We start from the raw sequence: 18,192 nt of genomic DNA, 5'->3' as shown, positions 1-18,192 counted from the left end.
GGCGCTTTTCTGACTGGAGAGGCTTGTGGCCCCACTGAGCCTCCCGCACTTTCTATGAGCTCTTGGCCAAGTTTCTCAGACTCTTTCAGCTTCACTGCTCTCCTTATCTGACACACGAGTAACATTTCTATTCTGCTACTGGGTTTCTGGGAATATTAAATAAGACTTGGAACAACAAGCATTCAGACCAGAATCTCTCTCAAGGTAAACATTTGACAGACAGCTGCAGGTTCAGCAGACAAAGACAGACAATGATTAACAAGGTTATTGTCTCCACCATCACCAATGCTGTATCCTCATTGTTGGATAAAGTTCCCAAGAAGAGCTAAGGGTTGGAGTAAGAGACTATCTCAATAACAGAATCATTCTGAAATAAATGTAAACTTCATTCATGAATATTCATTTTATTTTTGCAGTGGTACAGTTGGATCCTTGGTTTCATATGTGCTACGCAAGAGCCCTCCCACTGAACAACATGCCTAGCTATGAAGCTTTTCTCTCTGGTTCCCTCAAATCTTGAGCTCCTTGGAAGTCTATAGTGAACGGACTCATGAGAAGGCATTGAATTTAGGTCTCCCCTTTCTGATTACCAGAAGACATAATTGGTATCCATTTTTAGGAAAAGACAGTTAAAAACAATCTGTGAATAGCGATATGTCAGGTGGCATTTGGATGACAAGTAACAGACCAGGGAGAAAATCTGTGGGGTCTTACACCAGATTAGTCTCTGGTTTTCTCAAAATATACTAAGTATAAACCGTATGATGATATATAACCATACATTTTTGCAAACCGAATAGTATGCATGCTATTATTTTATAAATGATAAATATGTATGTATGTGTATATATATGTGTGTGTGTGTGTGTAATATGAAAGGGTTTTCAGAGGCAATTTCAAATGCTGTATTAGTGGAGACAACACCAGAAAATATTTCTTGCAATAGAAATCTCCAACTTTTTTGGACTTGGGCAAATTGGAGGTATGTATGTTTTGAAAGATAATCTCATGTAGCCCTTTCTGGCCTAGAACTCACTATGCAGACTATACTTGCCTTGAACTTACAGGTAACTGCCTATTTCTACCTCCCAAGTGCTGAGATTAAAGACAAGTACCACCAGATGAGAGAGTGTATTAGATTTTCATTTCTCACCTGCCCTCGTTTTGAAGCTTCTAATAATAAAGTTAATTTAACATCCCATTCATGAAGAAGTATACATCATTACTAGATCATTTCTTTTAACAATATTTTTATATTATCTGTCTCAAACTTATCAGTGTATCAGTCACTCTCTATTCAAGAAGAATATTCTCTTCCGAGTCTGCCTTCCTTCTGAGACTTTGTCTTCCTAGCATGAGGAGAGAGAGAGAGAGAGAGAGAGAGAGAGAGAGAGAGAGAGAGAGAGAGAGAGAGAGAGAGAGAGAGAGAGAGAGAGAGAGAGAGAGAGAGAGAGAGAAAGAGCACAACACAGAGAGAGAGAGAGAGAGAGAGAGAGAAAGAGCACAACACTCCCCAGGTCACACTCACCTTTCAAAGAAGTGTCCATCGATGGGTGGAAACCACTCTAGCATCACAGAGTCCATTGTGTGCCCCACAACCTGGGGTGCAAGAGCTACAGGTGCTGGCTTTCTGGAGGGTTGCCAGCTCTGGTATACGAGGTCCAGGTAACAGTGCATTCTGGAGACTTGATTGGGCGTGAAAGAGTCTGTACAGTCGTCATCTGTAAGAGTCAGAAAGAGAGAAAACAGTAAAGAGAGAAGAAAGATAAGCCCCAAGCTGCACAGGCAGGCATGCAAGAGAAGAATGACGTCTCCATGCAGCTAGAGAGCCAGCACTCAAGGCTGTCCTTGCCAGCTCAGGGCAGCCTCTTCTAGTGCTTAGAAGTTAATGGTCTGTGAACAAATTAGTGCAGTCATCACTCCTGGAGACAGGTGAGAGGAAACAGGAGGGAAGGGATGGTGGGTAGAACAGGAAAAGTAAGCCTGGATCTTAGAAGAGAGCTACTATGGCTAAGGACAAAGGCAAAACAAACTGCTTATCCTCTAGTCCCAAGTCAGCAATGCCTCCACCCCCATTCACATTTGTTTATTCATTTCTTCATGAATTCACTTTGTTTACCCACTTATTTATTCACTCATTTATATGCTCATTAGTTTCCTGTTGTATTCCTTCACATTCATCCATTCATCCAATCATGAATTAATGAATTCTACTCTTCCCTATTGCAAAGATACTGTTCTTGAAACCAATCTATTAAATATCTAATTCATGGTCAGTGCTATAAACCAGGGCTGTGGAAGGATGGGACTTAAAATGTTCCTGACCTTAAGCAGGCATGAACACATCACATGAGCAGAGATTGTTCTGTGCTCACTAATGTGATGTAGACTATCACTGAATTGATAGAGATGGCATGTGGGGGAAGAGAACCAACTAAATAGCCACCAAAGATGGATGTACACGTGGGGTCAATTAGATCACTTGGTTGAGGTCGAGAAAGAAAGTCGGTCTACAAACGGTAATGACACAGCTAGAGGCATGTAAAGCCATAGTTAGGAAATGAATATACACACCAGGCTGTATATAGAATGCTACCTTAGCTGGGTTTCTATGGCTGTGATAAATATCATGACCAAAAGCAACTTGGGGAGGAAAGGGTTTTCTTGATCTATACTTCCATGTCACAGTCCATCCTAGAGGAATGTCAGGGCAGGAACTCAAGGCTAGAACCTGGAGGCAGGAATTTAAGCAGAGGCCATGGAGGAATGCTGCTTATTGCCTTGCTCCTAATAGTTTGCTCAGTCTGTTTTCTTGTACAGCACTGGACCAGCTGTTTATTGGTGGCACTACCTACAGGGAGCTACCATAGACATGTCTACAGGCCAATATGATGAAAGGTATTTTTCCAACTGTGGTTTCTTCTTCTCAAATGACCCTGGCTAGGGTCAAGTTGATGATACACTAACCAGTGCAGATGGGAACAAGAGCAAACACATCTCCCTAGTGTATATGCATGTTTCTGAGACATATGCTTAGCATGTGTTAAGTATGAGTCAGGTATGGAATGACAAGCTTTGGACAGTTACCTTGTATCTCCAAACACATGCTAGTTTGGGAGTGGATATTATCATTTTCTCTCTCTTTATGGAATTAGGAACTCAGGGTATGTTCAAGCAAGCCACTTTGCCTTTGTCACAGAGTTAAGCATATCTGGGGTTTGAAACAAAGCTAACTAATGCTATAACTTTACCCCGCTAAGCACAATGAAATATAGTATGGGTAAAATCTCCAGCAGATGGCTTGCACATGGGGCTTCAGCCCAGTTCTAGTCTAAGGGGTATTGGAAACAATCTCTCAGGTATCTAGATGGAGTGACCTTCAATTCTTCTCTTCCTTTTTCAGTGTGGACTGAAGGCAGAGACCCAAGTCAGCCCCTAAGGAAGAGGTTTGCCTCCTGTTTATTTTTCCAACATTCTGATTCAGCTCCCCTGGGAAAAAGAAAAAAAAAAGGCACTGTTTGGCTTGGTTTCCTAATGTACCATTTCCTTCTCAGGGGTATTTGCTTGGTCAGGATTATCACAGCTAGGACCCAGACAGAGGAGTGTGGACATCACCAGATCTTAAAAATAAAAGTGCTGCTGGAATCCAGTAGCATAAACTCACTTCTCCTTATCAGAAAATAATTTTGGACAGGTGCTGGGCAGTAGGACATGACCTTGAAGGGAACAGACAAGGGTGTGAGAGTTTATATGGCAAGGCTGGCTTGGATTCTCTTAGAAATTTTGACAGTCTTCTCTTCAGCAACCCAAGGGAAAGCTTTAAGACATTTGGCAAAATCAGAAGAGCCTAGTGTTCCTTAGCTAGCATTGCACAGGAGTGACAACAAATTGCTCTCAAGTCCAGATCCACTATGTAACTCCCCAAATCCTGCGGCTACCTGTTGCCAGGAGTGTATACACCTCAGCCTGAAGATGGCCAGAACAGAAGTTCATTGTTCGTAAACACTGTGATCTGTACACTTTGTACATAATGTCTGGAAAAGGCTGCTAAGTAGATTAGATGCAGGTGGAGGGTTTGATGGTTCAAGAAAGAAGATGTACAAGATACAGAGTCAAGGGAGCAAGTGTCTCTATGCCCTTGGTACCTCCGTTTTCCATCTGCAAAGTGGAAACAATGGGGATCACAAGGGTGTTTATCCCATAATATGACTGAGCTGGAGTGTGAGACACAAGAACTCTATCTTTTTCATGGCAAATGCTCACTGACTCATATTTGGGAGAAGTAAGTGAATAACACATGTGTGTGTGTGTGTGTGTGTGTGTGTGTGTGTGTGTGTGTGTGTGTGTGTGTGTGTAAAATTTGGAGGAGGAAGAATCAAAGCTCAGAGTATAAATCATGAATTCTTTCCAATCTAATACTAGCCCACATGGCTCTAATAGCACCATGGATGGACTGAGATGAGGAAAATCTTTGCCTGCAGGGAGAGGACTAGTTCCTGAAGCATTGTCACCATAGCAAAAATATTAAAACGGACTATACACTTTAAGGACATTCTCTCCTAATTTTATATATAATTTTCCTTACATATAAGTGAGGGGTATTTAGGGGTATTTAAATCAACTCAACCAGAGGTTATTAAGGATTCAAATCAGGTACAGAAAACACTAAGAGGGAAGTTGTTGGAAATATAAAGTATTTTTTCTTTAGGAATTTCTGATTACTTTGTCTTCAAAGAAGTTTGCTTTCCTTTTATAATTTAAATAGTAACCATTTCTATTTGTCATTAGGAACAAGTTTGAAAATGGATAGGTGATAGAAGTTAGTAGGGGATAGGGATCCATTTGAACTTTATGAAATTGAAAAACATCTGTCCCAGGTTATATCACACTGAGACTTAGTTACTATCAGAATCTTGGGGCAAAATTCCAAAGGTTTGCATTTTTCATAAATGCTGTCTCAATTAGTTCATATCTAAAGTCAGGCCAACTTGGCTGCTAGCCCCAAAGAGCTCCACTTCTACCATCTGCAGTCCCTTCACCTAGATCTTCAGGCTCATCTTGTTCCTCTGTTCCCATTTTGTCTCTAAGTAAAAGGGACATTGAGAACTTCTGCTCTTGGAGGGGTTTCTCAGGCCCTCATGCTTTTGCTGTAGCTCTCCAGGCTTGCAACCCAAGCCATGTTCTGAGAGATATATCGCATGGAGAATCAGAACAGACACTTAACAAACTCAACTACCTGTAGGACCTTGAACAAAATGCTGACCCTGGTAGTCTCATTTCCACTCACTACAATTTGAAGGATGGTGACAGTCTCCCTTAGAAAGCTGATGTAAGCAATTAATGAGCTTGCCGACATTACGTAAGTGGGTAAATTTTGGTAAAACCTTGTCTTTTGAGTTTTGCTTTTAAAATTATAATAATAGGCTCAGTAATAAATTATTACAAAAGCTATGCTCACTGTAAAATTTTGAGATATGTGTCAAATAAACATAGCCCTAAGTTCAGTACCTATAAATAACATATTTTTTTCCTTTTTTCCCCTTTTTTTAAAAATTAGGTATTTTCTTCATTTACTTTTCTAATGCTACCCCAGAAGTCCCCCAAAACCCTGCCTCCCTACTCCCTCCCTGCCCTTCCCAATTCTTGCCCCTAGCGTTCCCCTGTACTTAGGCATACAAAGTTTGCAAGACCAATGGGCCTCTCTTTCCAGTGATGGCCGACTAGGCCATCTTCTGATACATATGCAGCTAGAGACACGAGCTCCAGGGTACTGGTTAGTTCATATTGTTGTTCCACCTATAGGGTTGCAGATCCCTTTAGCTCCTTGGGTACTTTCTCTAGCTCCTCAGTTGGGGGCCCTGTGTTCCATCCAATAGCTGACTGTGAACATCCACTTTTGTGTTTGCTAGGCCCAAGAATAGCCTCGCAAGACACAGCTATATCAGGGTCCTTTCAGCAAAATCTTGCTAGTGTATGCAATGGTGTCAGCATTTGGAGGCTGATTATGGGATGGATCCCCAGATTAAAAAAAATAATAGCATAAATTTTGTCTAATGCGTGTGCATGCACATGTTTGTGCATGTGTATGTGTATGGTGTGAATATAGTAAATTTCTGTAATTCTCATCACATATGTCACTTATACATATGACTACAATGTTCTCCATATCAAATAGCTGATAAATACTCCTTTTCATTTGTCAAGCACTATTTAGTCTACTGAGGACAATTCTAGATTCTGTTCTTGAATGACCACTAATGGTAAGGGTGTTTTTTTTTTTTGCCATGAATTATAAAAATAAACAAGGTTCAAAAAATGTAATATGCCTATGACCAAACACTACAATGTAGGACATTCAATTTCAGCTTCCTGACACAATGCCTCATGCTTTGTATACCATTTCCTTTGGCCATACTCTGCATTTTGTTCAGTGGTGTTCTGTAATGTGGGATGTCTTGCATTTCATTTCAGTTTCCATTATCTTCAACCTTGTAAACCAGTTTTAGTTTTGTTTTTGTTTTTGTTTTTCCACAGATAAACATTTCTTTTCTATGCCTGGCATATAGTAAAAGTTTAATAAATATTTAGAGAGTGAACACGGCTAAGAACTTTCTTGCTGCTAAATCTTTAAACACATCAATTGGTTTATTTGCTTCAAGTATATTCTTTAAATACAGGACTGTTTGTGTTAAAGCATGTATGTATGCAAATTGGGCCAAAGCATGCATGCACACTAAGCATTCCTAACATATAGGAAGATGCTACCATAACAGCAGGCTGGAAAAAATTCTAAGATCCTATACTTTATGCCTAGGTATCTGTGAAATATCCTCAATACAGCCTGCTATCTTCAGGAAATGGGGGCAGGTTTAAGACTCATCTATCTGTCTAGTGCTTAGCCAATAGGTTAGTATAAGTATATACTTTGGTGCTTCCTATTGAAGCATCTCAGACACATCAGCTGCCAGCTGCCTACAAGTCTGAACCACTTGGGAGACTTTCAAACTTCCTTTAAATAGTAAAGTGACTGGTTAATGACTCCGATTCTGAAGTAAGAAAGTCTTGAACTTAAGTCATGTGTTTGAAGCTAAACAAGTTTCTTGTGCTATTTGAACCACATTTTCTGCATCCCTAAACATATTATATTAATATCGCTTATCTCTTTGGATTACTTTACATTATCTATTTATTGATTACATTGCATTATACACACACACACACACACACACACACACACACAGACATATATATTACACTATTTGTGTTATTTATATTTTTTCTTATATATCAGAGATTCTCAATTATTGTTGGTCTTCAAATACCAAAATGGTAGCCACCAGTACATGTGGCCTTTTCCATTTAAATTAATTAAAATACTTAAAGGGTAAAAATTCAGGTCCTCAGTGGCACCAGTTATATTTAAAGTGCTCAGTAGCCACATATAGCTGATGACTATTATATTGCAAAGCACACACATAAACCTTGACTGTTTTGGCAGGCAGATCTGCTTGAGGAATGAGCACCCAGCAAAGAGAGGCAGCTGGAAGAAGTCAACTCGGCAATGACTGCCCTCTGTTCTGGACAAGGGAGCCCTGTGCATCCCTTTCGTTAGTTCTGAGAAGCCCGTTCTGTTCTGCATTTTGAATTTGGTCCAGCGGCTTTTGTCACCTCATCTATCAGAGATCCTAAGGACAACAAACATTTCCAAGCTCAGGGTTGCTTTGAGGATGCTTTGGGGGTGTAAGTTTGTTATCTCAGTGCAGTGAATTAGTTCTGCTGTTAATGGGTCAGTGAGCTGAGGAGATCCTTTCAAAACAACAATAGTAAATTAATCACCCTTTAGATCTTCTCAAAGAGAAACAAAAAGGAGATTTAGTTTATGGGGGCCTGGTAGCTGGTGGAAGCTAGTATTCCCTAAGAAGCAGGCAAACTTCCAAACTCTTATTATTGTTTATTTCCCATGTGGGCTGAGCTGTCTAAGGAAAGGTGCTACAGAGATGGGATGTAAGCAGGGCACCGGATGTGGAGTGTCAGTATGTTTGGGAATGGGAGCCCAGTAGGAATCTGAGGAAATACTGAGCACCCTGGCTGTTTTTAGAACCCAATCTAAAGACACTTTATAGATCCAGAAATGGGTTATTCACTTTGCAATGACATCACTTTGTTGTTGTAAAAGCCACACACTAGAAAGTCCCCAGGAGCCATCAGCTTAAAGAGGAAACTGTAGGGAACATTGTGATCATCAAATCTTTTTTGTGTTCACTGGCAAAATCTCTTTTCAATCACAATATTCATCAAAACTCCTACAGGAATGTAAAACAGCCGGAAGTAGCCTTTCCTATTTCAATCCTGAAATAGGAACTTCACCCTTACTTCCCCACCAAGCAAAAGATCCTCTACTTCAGGAAGTAGAGTGAAAAGAACATCCAGATTGTTCAACTTCCCTACTTAACCATCTGTCAGGAGGTCTCTTAAAAGAATAGCATAAGACAGACAGGGGAAAGAGTAATTGGTATACAATGTTTTGTAGGAAGCAATTGACCCCAGTAACCCTCAGTATTATCATCTGCAAAACTGGATGGTTCTTGTTCCATGCATGTGTTGTGAGAATTAAAGGAGAGGGAACACATTAAAGTCTTTTACAAATGTAAAGTCTTTGTATAAATGGTTCTACAAATTAAAATACTACTATTGGAAGAAACAATCGTATATACCTCTTATAAGAAAAATTAGCTTAGTTAAAATATAAAATGAAAAAAAAGATAGTTTATTCATTTTCCTCCTTTTGTGGTACAATAAAAGGCCATTGCTTATTTCATATAATTTGCTTGCTCTCATGAAGAAGAGATGACTAAATTAAATGTTATAGTAGAATTCAGTAATGGTCTACTCTGTCCACTTGTTGACAGTTGATCACAGGGAACCACCCTGAAGAAGCAGTGGTCTGATCTAATTTGCCAAAGTTGCTAAAATGACTTTAAGTGGTCTTGATGTAGCCTGTGCTAACAGGAAGCACAGGACATCCTGGGACCTAGATCATGAGTCCTTAATATGGTTTCTGATGGCATTGAAAGGGCTGTAAGAAGTTAAAAGAAGTTAGGAAAAATACCATACCCAATACTGTATGACAATTTTGTGTTTGCACGAAATAAAGCTTTTTCTCCAGCCTCCAAGATAAAATGAACTTATGAAAATTATATTTATCTACTGAAGACCCCGGTTAAATAAAAAGCTTCAACAATCCACTAGTGTAGAACAGGAAAGCTACAAAACTAGGAGTAACCTTTCAGACCACGTAGAAAGTTTTTGTTTTTATTTTTTGTTTTGTTTTGGTTTTTTTTTGTGTGTGTGTGTATTTGTTTTCTTTTCTTTATTTTTTCTTTTCTTTTCTTTCTTTCTTTCCTTTCTTTTTTTTTTTTTTTAAGGAAGCAGAGGTAGAGAGCAGATGACCCAGAGCATCAGTCCCCTGTAGTTCTCCCTGGATTTGCTGGTTTTGATTTCAACCATCTGGTATACATTCATGTATAACATCTCTCTTGTACTTCAAAAATGCTCATGAATTAGATGTTATTCTGATTGCTTAGAAAGAAAAGTCTCCATCTTAGTAAAATGAGCAGTTGGTTCAAGGCTAACCTGAACTAGGGCCCAAGTCTGACATTTGGTCCTGTGTCAAACTGGGCTACAATCAGGGGTGTGTAGGACCCTACCTGCATAGCTCATGAAGTTGTTGTAAGGAGTGTTGAAGAAGCCATGAAAGCCACAAGTGTCATTCCCTGGTCCAGGGTCTCCACAAAACTTGTGTTTGGGGGCTGGGTTGGTATCATTGCAGAGGTCTCCAGTTTCAAATGAAGGCTCTGTCTCCATGCAGGGATCACTGCAGGACTGGATTTCTGAGATGCCACGGAAGATGTGATAGAGGCCCAGGCTGTGCCCAATTTCATGGATCATAGTGTGGGTGTGTCCGGGAATGCCATAGAAAGATGGGTTCAAGACAATACCACCTTCAAGGAGAAAACCAGAGCATTAGGCAACTGTCTGTTGTAGACTAAAAGAGCCCAGAGGTCAATCAAAGAGAAAAACATGCTACTTACTTAAACTGACAGTCTACTTCACTCTATGACCCTACAGTTCCTGGGTTGTCAGAACTCCGCTGTGAGTGACTGGTTACCAGAACTGATAGGAGTGTCACAAATCACCTTGCATCATTCTTGAAAAGGGAACATTACCCTTTCAGAGGAGTTGCACTTGCCTCAACTGAACCTGAACTGATGAAAACACACTATTTTGGTAAGGATTGTGATCTCTGGCCTGACTGGACTTTCTTCTGTAACCTGTACCTTAGATTGTAATATATGCCAAGCGTCACATTTGTTTCAAATCCTGCTATATAGATAAATGCCTCAAACAGATTCACACTCCTCAGCTCTGGCTTTCATTTTGCCTTCATTAACCCTGTCACACCCCGCAACTTGATTACTATCTTTGAATCTCCTGCCTTCATCTCTAATGCTCTAAAAGCAAGGGCATTCAGGAAAGTCACCCATGGGTTGTACTCTGCTAAAAGATTGCTTACAACAGCAATTGATATTTCTTGATTATTTATTATGTGTCCTCAGATGCTGCAGAGAGTCATTAAGGAGGACAGCTCCCATTATCATATCATAACTTAAACATAAAGACATTCATTCATAGAGAGCCTAAAGGACCCACCCCTGCTTAAGAGAAGTGTAACAGTGGAATCTGAAATCAACATTCTTGGGTTGAGACTAGAATATAGTAGTATATGATTGTCTTGGTGAGACTTGATTGTCACCTTGACAAAGTTCAGGGTCATATGAAAGGAGAAACCTTTACTGATGCATTTTCAGGATGAGATTGGTCTATGAGCATGTCTTTGACAGTTTCTCTTTATTATTAGTTTATGCAGGAGGGGCAGGGCCCAACCCACTCTGGGTGGCACCATTCCTCTGGTAGGTTGGCATGGGTTATACAAAAGCTAAGCATAAACTAGTAAGAGAGGAAGCCAGAGAATAAGCCAGCATGCAGCAGTCCCTCATGCTACCTGCCTTCAGGTTCTTGTCTCAAGTTCAAGCCCTGACTGCCTTCGAAGATGGATTGTGACCTGGAAGGATAAACCAAATAAACCCTTTCCTCCCTAAGTCGCTTTTGGCCTGAATGATTTATTACATCAACAAAATGTAGTGGAAGTACTGATTAAATATGTGTTGAATATTTGATGAATGATAACACATCTTTAAAAGCATCGTGAGAATAACTAATTACTTCCAAGGAGGTTGAGTAACCCCTGACAGATATGAAATAGCTACTTATTGTCTACCTAAATGAGAACAAAGTATATAGAAAATACTTATAAACCTAGCAGAAATGAGTTTCCTACCCTAACTCTGCCCTGTCGAATCAGGATTTGCATTTTAAAAAGAGACCTGGGTGACTCATCTGCCTGCTCTGTATTGAGAAATAAATGACTATGCCTCATATCCCCAAAGAGAGAACATCACAGAGTTTGTAAAACTAGAACCAACTTCAGTGGAAGCAATTAATAGTACTTGTTCCCTGTGCATCCTAGACACTGGCATACAGGTTGCTAGAAAAATATTTAAACTTTAAAGCCTGGAAGTGTTTAAGAGAAGGTTAAAACTTAGGTATGAGAGCCTTGGAAGCAGAGGTATTAAGTGTCTCATGGAGGAAGGACAAGGCACTAATGTATTGTACAGTTGAAATGTCGTGCTCAGAGCAGATGTAAGGCAAGTTTTGCCTCAGACTAAATTGCTTGGTCTGTCCTCAGGCACATGGAGACTACAGATTCTTAATTGCTTGGAGACTTCTTACACAAAGATAAAGATATGTGTGTGTGTGTGTGTGTGTATGTGTGTGTGTGTGTTGACAAAGTCAGGCAGAAGAAGGAGGAAAAGAAATTAAGACAGGAAATCTTTCTCCATTATTTTCTGTCAGTCATAATCTGAAAAGTAATCCCTTTACCACCCAAGGCTTTTTCCAAGGATAATGGTGTAACAGCAGGAAAGGAGGGCTAAAAAATATGGTTCTAATAAATTGTGTTAGATTGAGGATACTGTACTGGAGTTGCTTATGATCAACTGCATTTAGGATGGAGAGCTGGCAGCTTGCTGGCTAGGGAAGGCAGCATGGCATTGCTTGCAGCATTCCTACCTCACACTGCTCTTGTTTCTCCTAAGAAACAGACTTGGTTTCTCTAGGAAGCTCTAAACTAAGCATCTACAACAGTGCTAATGGCCCACAGTCTTTTTACAAAGCCTTGCAGATAACAGAGGCAGCGCCAGCCTAGCAATGGTGATAGGACAGCAAATTAAATATCCAGCTTGGCTCTGTTCATTTTATACCAATTGACCCTTTCCTACAGAATGACAACACTTGCCCCTGAGTCCTGTTTCATTGTGTCTCTTAAAAGGTGAAATAGCTCGAGCCTGACATCATCCTGAAATACTATAACATGCTATAGATTTACAGCCTCTTCCATTTCTGGCCTTGAGCCAGGCTCTGACATTTATGAAATCATCAGGAGTATTTCTCCTTAACGTTAGAAGCCCTACCCAGTTGTCAGCCATCCCCAGATGCTGATCAGGAATCTTCTGGATGCTATTTAAAAATAAGAGCAAATCTCACAGCTTAGAAAGGCCCTGGGAGGCTATCTAGTTAACCTGCATCTTCAACATTTTAGGCAACAAATCCAAGAACAGATTCTTATAAGGCCATCCATCTAAGACTGAGAAAAGCCATGCCTTTGCCTCTACTCCAGCATCACCTTCCTAAGCCATACCAAGCAAGTGATAAGAGGAAATCATTTTCAAGTTTGCATTAGTTGTATGAGTTCTCCTGCTCACAACCTATCCATGTTCGATGCCTGTCTATCTATCCATCACTTATCTCAGATTTCAGGATGTCCTGATTTAAGCATTACAGACATTTTAGAGCATCCAACTCTTTGTTGAGACCACTGTGGAATATTTGATTTAATCACCACTACTTACTAGATGTCTATAGCATGCCCCATTTGTAATGACCAAAAGTGAAAAGAGTTTCTTAGAAGGCCAGACTCGACTCGGTAGATGATACAGTTATTTGTACATATATCATTTAGAAAAAAAGTGTTCTCTCTCTCTCTCTCTCTCTCTCTCTCTGCCTCTCTCCCCTCTCACTTCTTTTCTCTCTTGTTTCTAACACACTCCAGCTTCACCCCTCTAGAAATAATAGAGAACTAAGCCCATAATTCAATTTATCAGAGTTTTCTTCAGCTGAAGTTATAGATTTCACCATCTTCCAAGTAACCAGACGAGTAGCTAGCTACTAGACTCTGGGTTACTATTGACCATCCTGGACTGAGAGTACACCCAGCACGGCCATTCTGCTGAGCCTAGGAATTCTCAAATCACCAATCTCACAGAGTCATCACAACTCATTGTTGTAAACAATGAGAGAATATTATGAGGGAAAACTGTTAAACCTACTGTAGTGCCTTTCTCAGTGGAATATTAGAATGGTTATTTAAAATAATTATCTTTAGTGAAGTGTAAATAAACCAGAGAGCAGCTTTTCTCTTGTGACTCTAAGTGGTAAAAAAAATGGTAGGACAGGAAGTAATTGTAAGACTCCTGTATTATGGGAACATTAAAATAACAGAATTTGGGCCTTTACTATAATTTCAAGTCTACATAAGTAAAAATGTTCTCTCTACATATTTATGTATGCTGGACAAGAATACAGAAGAAATAAATTTTCAAAGAACTGTAATTTTTTCTATAACCACTGGTTCAGGAATGATTTCCATGTCTGAATTCTAAAGAGTATCCTGCACAAACTGATGTGATGCTTATGAATATACATAATTTAAATATCAGAAGGTTTCCCCAGGTTTCTGGTGGACAGAACCTGGAGGGAAAGAAGTCCCTATATATTATTCCTATTGTTTCCTTGGTATCTTTCAGGATTGTCTTAGCCCAGCTATGCCAGATTAATGTGGCTTCCAGGCCAAGAAGACTGCATGAATTAGAAGAAGGAGGTACAAGAAGAATGTAGTTTCTGGATACAGGAGAAATTTGATCTCTAATTGAGGCTTCCTCACTACTTGTATAACCTTGGATAAACCCTTCATGCTCTCTGGGTCTAAGAGTTTTTCCCATCCAGAAAGCCAGTTCCTTCAGAGGATTGCTTGATTGCCAGAGGTAGCATCAGAGATACTAGCATTATGTGAATAAAACTAGCAAATGAATTATTCCCACCACTATTGCCTGCGCCATTATGGTTATTCTGAAGTCACAGTGAGATCCAAACTATTACTCTAAATTCCTTCTGAAGAAACTTCTAAAACTCACCCAAGTGCATTAGTGCTTCCTTGTCCCATGGCCAAGTTGCCACTCCTGCCAACTCCTCCTCTGAAGAGTTTGCAAAGAAAATATTGAGATGTGTTGATCCGTCCAGTCTAAGAATGTTCTTTAGCTCATTAACATCCAAGTAGGCTCTGAAACATAAAAGTGAGTTTGGCTGTTATCATTTGTCCCACAAAGTATTGGTGATACAGCAGGATCTTCCCCACATAATCAAGAGCTCTTACTCTGGACACAGTGGCTAAACCCTTTGTAAGCATCATATCATTGCATTTCTCTGAAAATGTTATTTTTTTTTCACTTTACTGAAAGAAAGCCAAATTAAATTAGCTATGAAAAGTTGGTTCCAATTTTGAATCTGGATGTGTTGAAAACCCAATGTTTATATTTTTAAGGACTATGATATTTTGACTAAAGAGGGGGCAACCTAGAAGAATAGACCGAGAAGGCACAGCATGAATGAAATAATTTGTCTTGGCTTCTCTCTCATTCATTCACTATGGGCCTTGGTCATCTACTTGGAAAATGGGGAGATGCAGTAGGTGGTGTTATTTCTACATTACTCTTGTAAGGAAATACTGCAGGGTTTTTTGTTTGTTTGTTTGTTTTTGTTTTTGTTTTTGTTTTTTTGAGAAATGTGTAGTCCAATGTTTTAAAATAGGTCATCCAAAGATGTGGTGCTGGGGTTCAATGCTAATGCTCGATTGCTCAGAAATGTATTCTCTTCCCACAAAGGCATCATGCTGCCACCCATCGACCATTCAGTGTTCTGTAAAAGTCTATTTGATTATGTGCAAAATAGACTAAAGATGTTTTGGGCTTAAGGTTGCTGTCATGTCTAGAGGTGGTCATATTTTGGAAAGGAATTAACTCTTCATGCTATAGTGGTTGTCTTTTCAATGTGGGGAGAAATTTGTTGGTAAGAGATTTGGCAAAAGAGAGAGATAAGAGAGAGGGGGAAAGAGAAAGGAAAACTTCAAGAACAATGTAAAAAAAGTGAGAGACAAGACAGAGGAGAGAGAGAGAGACAGAGACAGAGAGAGACAAAGAGAGAGACAGAGAGGCAGAGAGATATTGAGATCAAGCCATGAGTCAGAGAGAGGGAGGTTTAAAGAAACACTTATTTTGTGTGCTTAAGAAATAGTAATCTTGGATTATCCGATAATAGCCTTGATAGACTCACTCACCAGAGCAGAAATGCTAAGTATGGGAAGCTGCCTCTGCTCTCTGCTTTGGTTGAACATATATGTTATTCTGTGTTCATTTTCATTGCTACCTCCTCTTGACTCTTGTCTGTCATCCTGACTTTTAGGAATCCTATTGAGTAGCTGACAGTCATTGTTGGATAAGGTTAGAAAATTGTGTTCATGTATTTCTTTTGACATACACCATGTACCATCTTTTAAGTTATCTGAGTATAGAGAAGATGTCTTGTTCATCTCTTGGTACCTAGTTTTCAGCTCATGGTGTTGTATCTAGTGAGCCTGCCATAAAAACTGATAGAATTGACTTTAAATTGGTTAGCATTGAAGCTAAAATGCCTAGGTCCTGGTCTCAGGGTTAGTATTTGCTGGCTCACAGGCTTCATTGACTCATCATGACCCCAATCTGAAATATATGACAGCCACTGCATTCTGGCTACTCCTGTCATAGGTCTCTATGAGGCCAAATGTCCATATGATCTTCAGTTTGATGACTAGTCAGACGAAAAGATTACAGAGGTAGCAAACACAGGCTATCGTGGATAATTTTGGGGATAGAATTATAAGTTAAAATACTGACTCACCTTCCTTTTTAAGCTGACCCCAACCCATGGGGAAGAGAAAAATAATGCAGAGAAAAGAATGAAAATACAGTTGAGCCTAGATTTTTTCTTGGAGCAACTCTCTCTCTCTCTCTCCCCCCCCCCCTTTTTCCTTCAATGGCCTCTTAGACATAAGAGAAACACTTGATTAGAGAAAGACACCTCTGCATCAATAATCTGAGATGAAAAAGTTTCAAGAGAGGAAGACACACACTGGAAGAGGAGACATTTTAATTGGTTGTTTATTCAGTGGTAATTGCAGAGCCAATGTTTTCAAGAGGTGGTATTCATCCTAGCCCAAAGCAGAAATGTGGGTTGTTGGATCTTCTCCCTGGCTCGAGTGTAGGGCTTTCTCATTCCTGGGAAGCCTCCATCTCCCAAAAGGGGTTAGGCTATTGGACCCACTGGCCTTTCTCCTCCCTGTCTCTCCTGTTTGGGGGAATCCACCCAAAGGGAAAAGTAGCTTTGTTACTAAAAGATTTCCCTGTAGACTGAGGTCTTCCACCAATGCAGAGCTAAGCTGGATGTCTCCCAAAGGCATCAGGGAAGCCTTTGAACACATGAGTTTGTGTGGCTCTTTATTATATCCATCTGCTAATGTCTTGAAGATGTTGTATTTTTCAGTTTTCACTTTAGGCAGTAGACGGAGGAGAAGGCACCAGAAGCAGAAAATTTAGAAGGAAGATTATAGTATAGGTATATTTAACTCGAACAAAAGAAAATGTTCTTTTGCTCTTGACTTTCTGTTTTGCAACTATGGAAAGACTAGCAGTTATAGTTTGGATATGGTCCTCAGTTCATGGTACAATTTGGGAAACTTTGAGAAGTGATGAGACTAGCTGGAGAAAACAGATTACTGAAAGGGCACTTGAAGGTTGTACCTGGTCCTTTTCCTTCTCTCTGCTTTCTGCTTGCCATGAGGTAACCAGCTCTCTTCCACCACATGTGCCCGCTTCCTGATGCTCTGCCTAAGCAGTAGGAGGCCAAGCAACATGGAGTTAGCCCTGTAACGCTATGGACTAAAATGAATCTTTTCGACTATAATCTGCATCTGTCAAGATATTTTGTTCATAGTAATAAGAAAAGCAACTAACACATTAGCCACGTACATGTATTTCAAATTTGACAAAATTATTAAAAAGTAACTTCTACCTTCTAGAAGAAAACAATATAACTGTAAACACTGTTCACTAACTTGCACACTGCTAGTGTTACACTGAGGAAGGCAGAGAGACCCAAGGCTGTACAGCCTGTTAGCTCTGAGACAGGTTAGCACAAGGGTAGAACATACAACACAGCTTCCCTTTTTCCAGTCTCTTAATCCTCCTGAAGTGAAGCTGCCAGTTCCCTTCTGCATAGTTCTCCAAGTCTCAGGTTCCAATGTCTCTTTCCCAATGTCTTTTTCCTCTTGCAACTTCAATTATGCAGAGCGGCAAAGTTTCACTACCTAGAGCCCCATGTGTGTTTTCTATGTATAGCTCCTCCTTAAACATATCTGTGATCGTCCATCTTCTGTTATACAATATACTTCCTGAATTGTAATCATGTAAAATCTTCCCCCTTTGAGGAAGTTTGGTACTCCATGTATCCTACCCTGACCACTTTCAACCATATTTCATAGGTCAGAGACACTACTTCCCATGAGTGTTAGAGAGACTAGAGACACACTGAGTGATATACCTGCTCCATCTACCCACCTGGCATTATATGAAACCTAGAAGGTAATATTGACTACTGGAGGGAAACTTGTAATAAAATTAATAAAGTTGTAACTAGTTAGTGTTGTGATCAATACTCCAAACTCATCATTACCAGTAGCTGAAAAGAAGGATATGGACACTATTTTTAATTCTAATCTTTATTATTCTGGTTTGTGTTTTATTCATATTATGAGCACCCTTCTAATTCATGAGACTATGGGCTTCAAACAGTTATGTTAAAAATCATTGTAATTTCTGTGCCTCTTGAAACCTTCCTCAAAAATACACAGAGAGAAAGTAAGGATTT

At 39.8% G+C, this 18,192-nt stretch overlaps 1 protein-coding gene across 1 annotated transcript in view; it reads right to left on the bottom strand.

The window, feature by feature from the left end:
• The window catches only part of Pappa (pappalysin 1), a 225,968-nt gene that overhangs the window by 158,401 nt on the left and 49,375 nt on the right, over positions 1–18,192 (bottom strand). The window contains exons 3-5 of the mRNA XM_021160402.1: positions 14,370–14,515; positions 9,708–10,001; positions 1,529–1,721 (exon numbers count right to left, since the gene is read on the bottom strand). Coding sequence (XP_021016061.1) covers positions 1,529–1,721; positions 9,708–10,001; positions 14,370–14,515 — 633 coding nt within the window. The remainder of the gene's footprint in view (positions 1–1,528; positions 1,722–9,707; positions 10,002–14,369; positions 14,516–18,192) is intronic.

Source organism: Mus caroli, chromosome 4 (assembly GCF_900094665.2).
Source record: "Mus caroli chromosome 4, CAROLI_EIJ_v1.1, whole genome shotgun sequence".
Lineage (NCBI taxonomy): Eukaryota > Metazoa > Chordata > Mammalia > Rodentia > Muridae > Mus > Mus caroli.
This window is presented reverse-complemented; position numbering and strand designations above follow the sequence as displayed.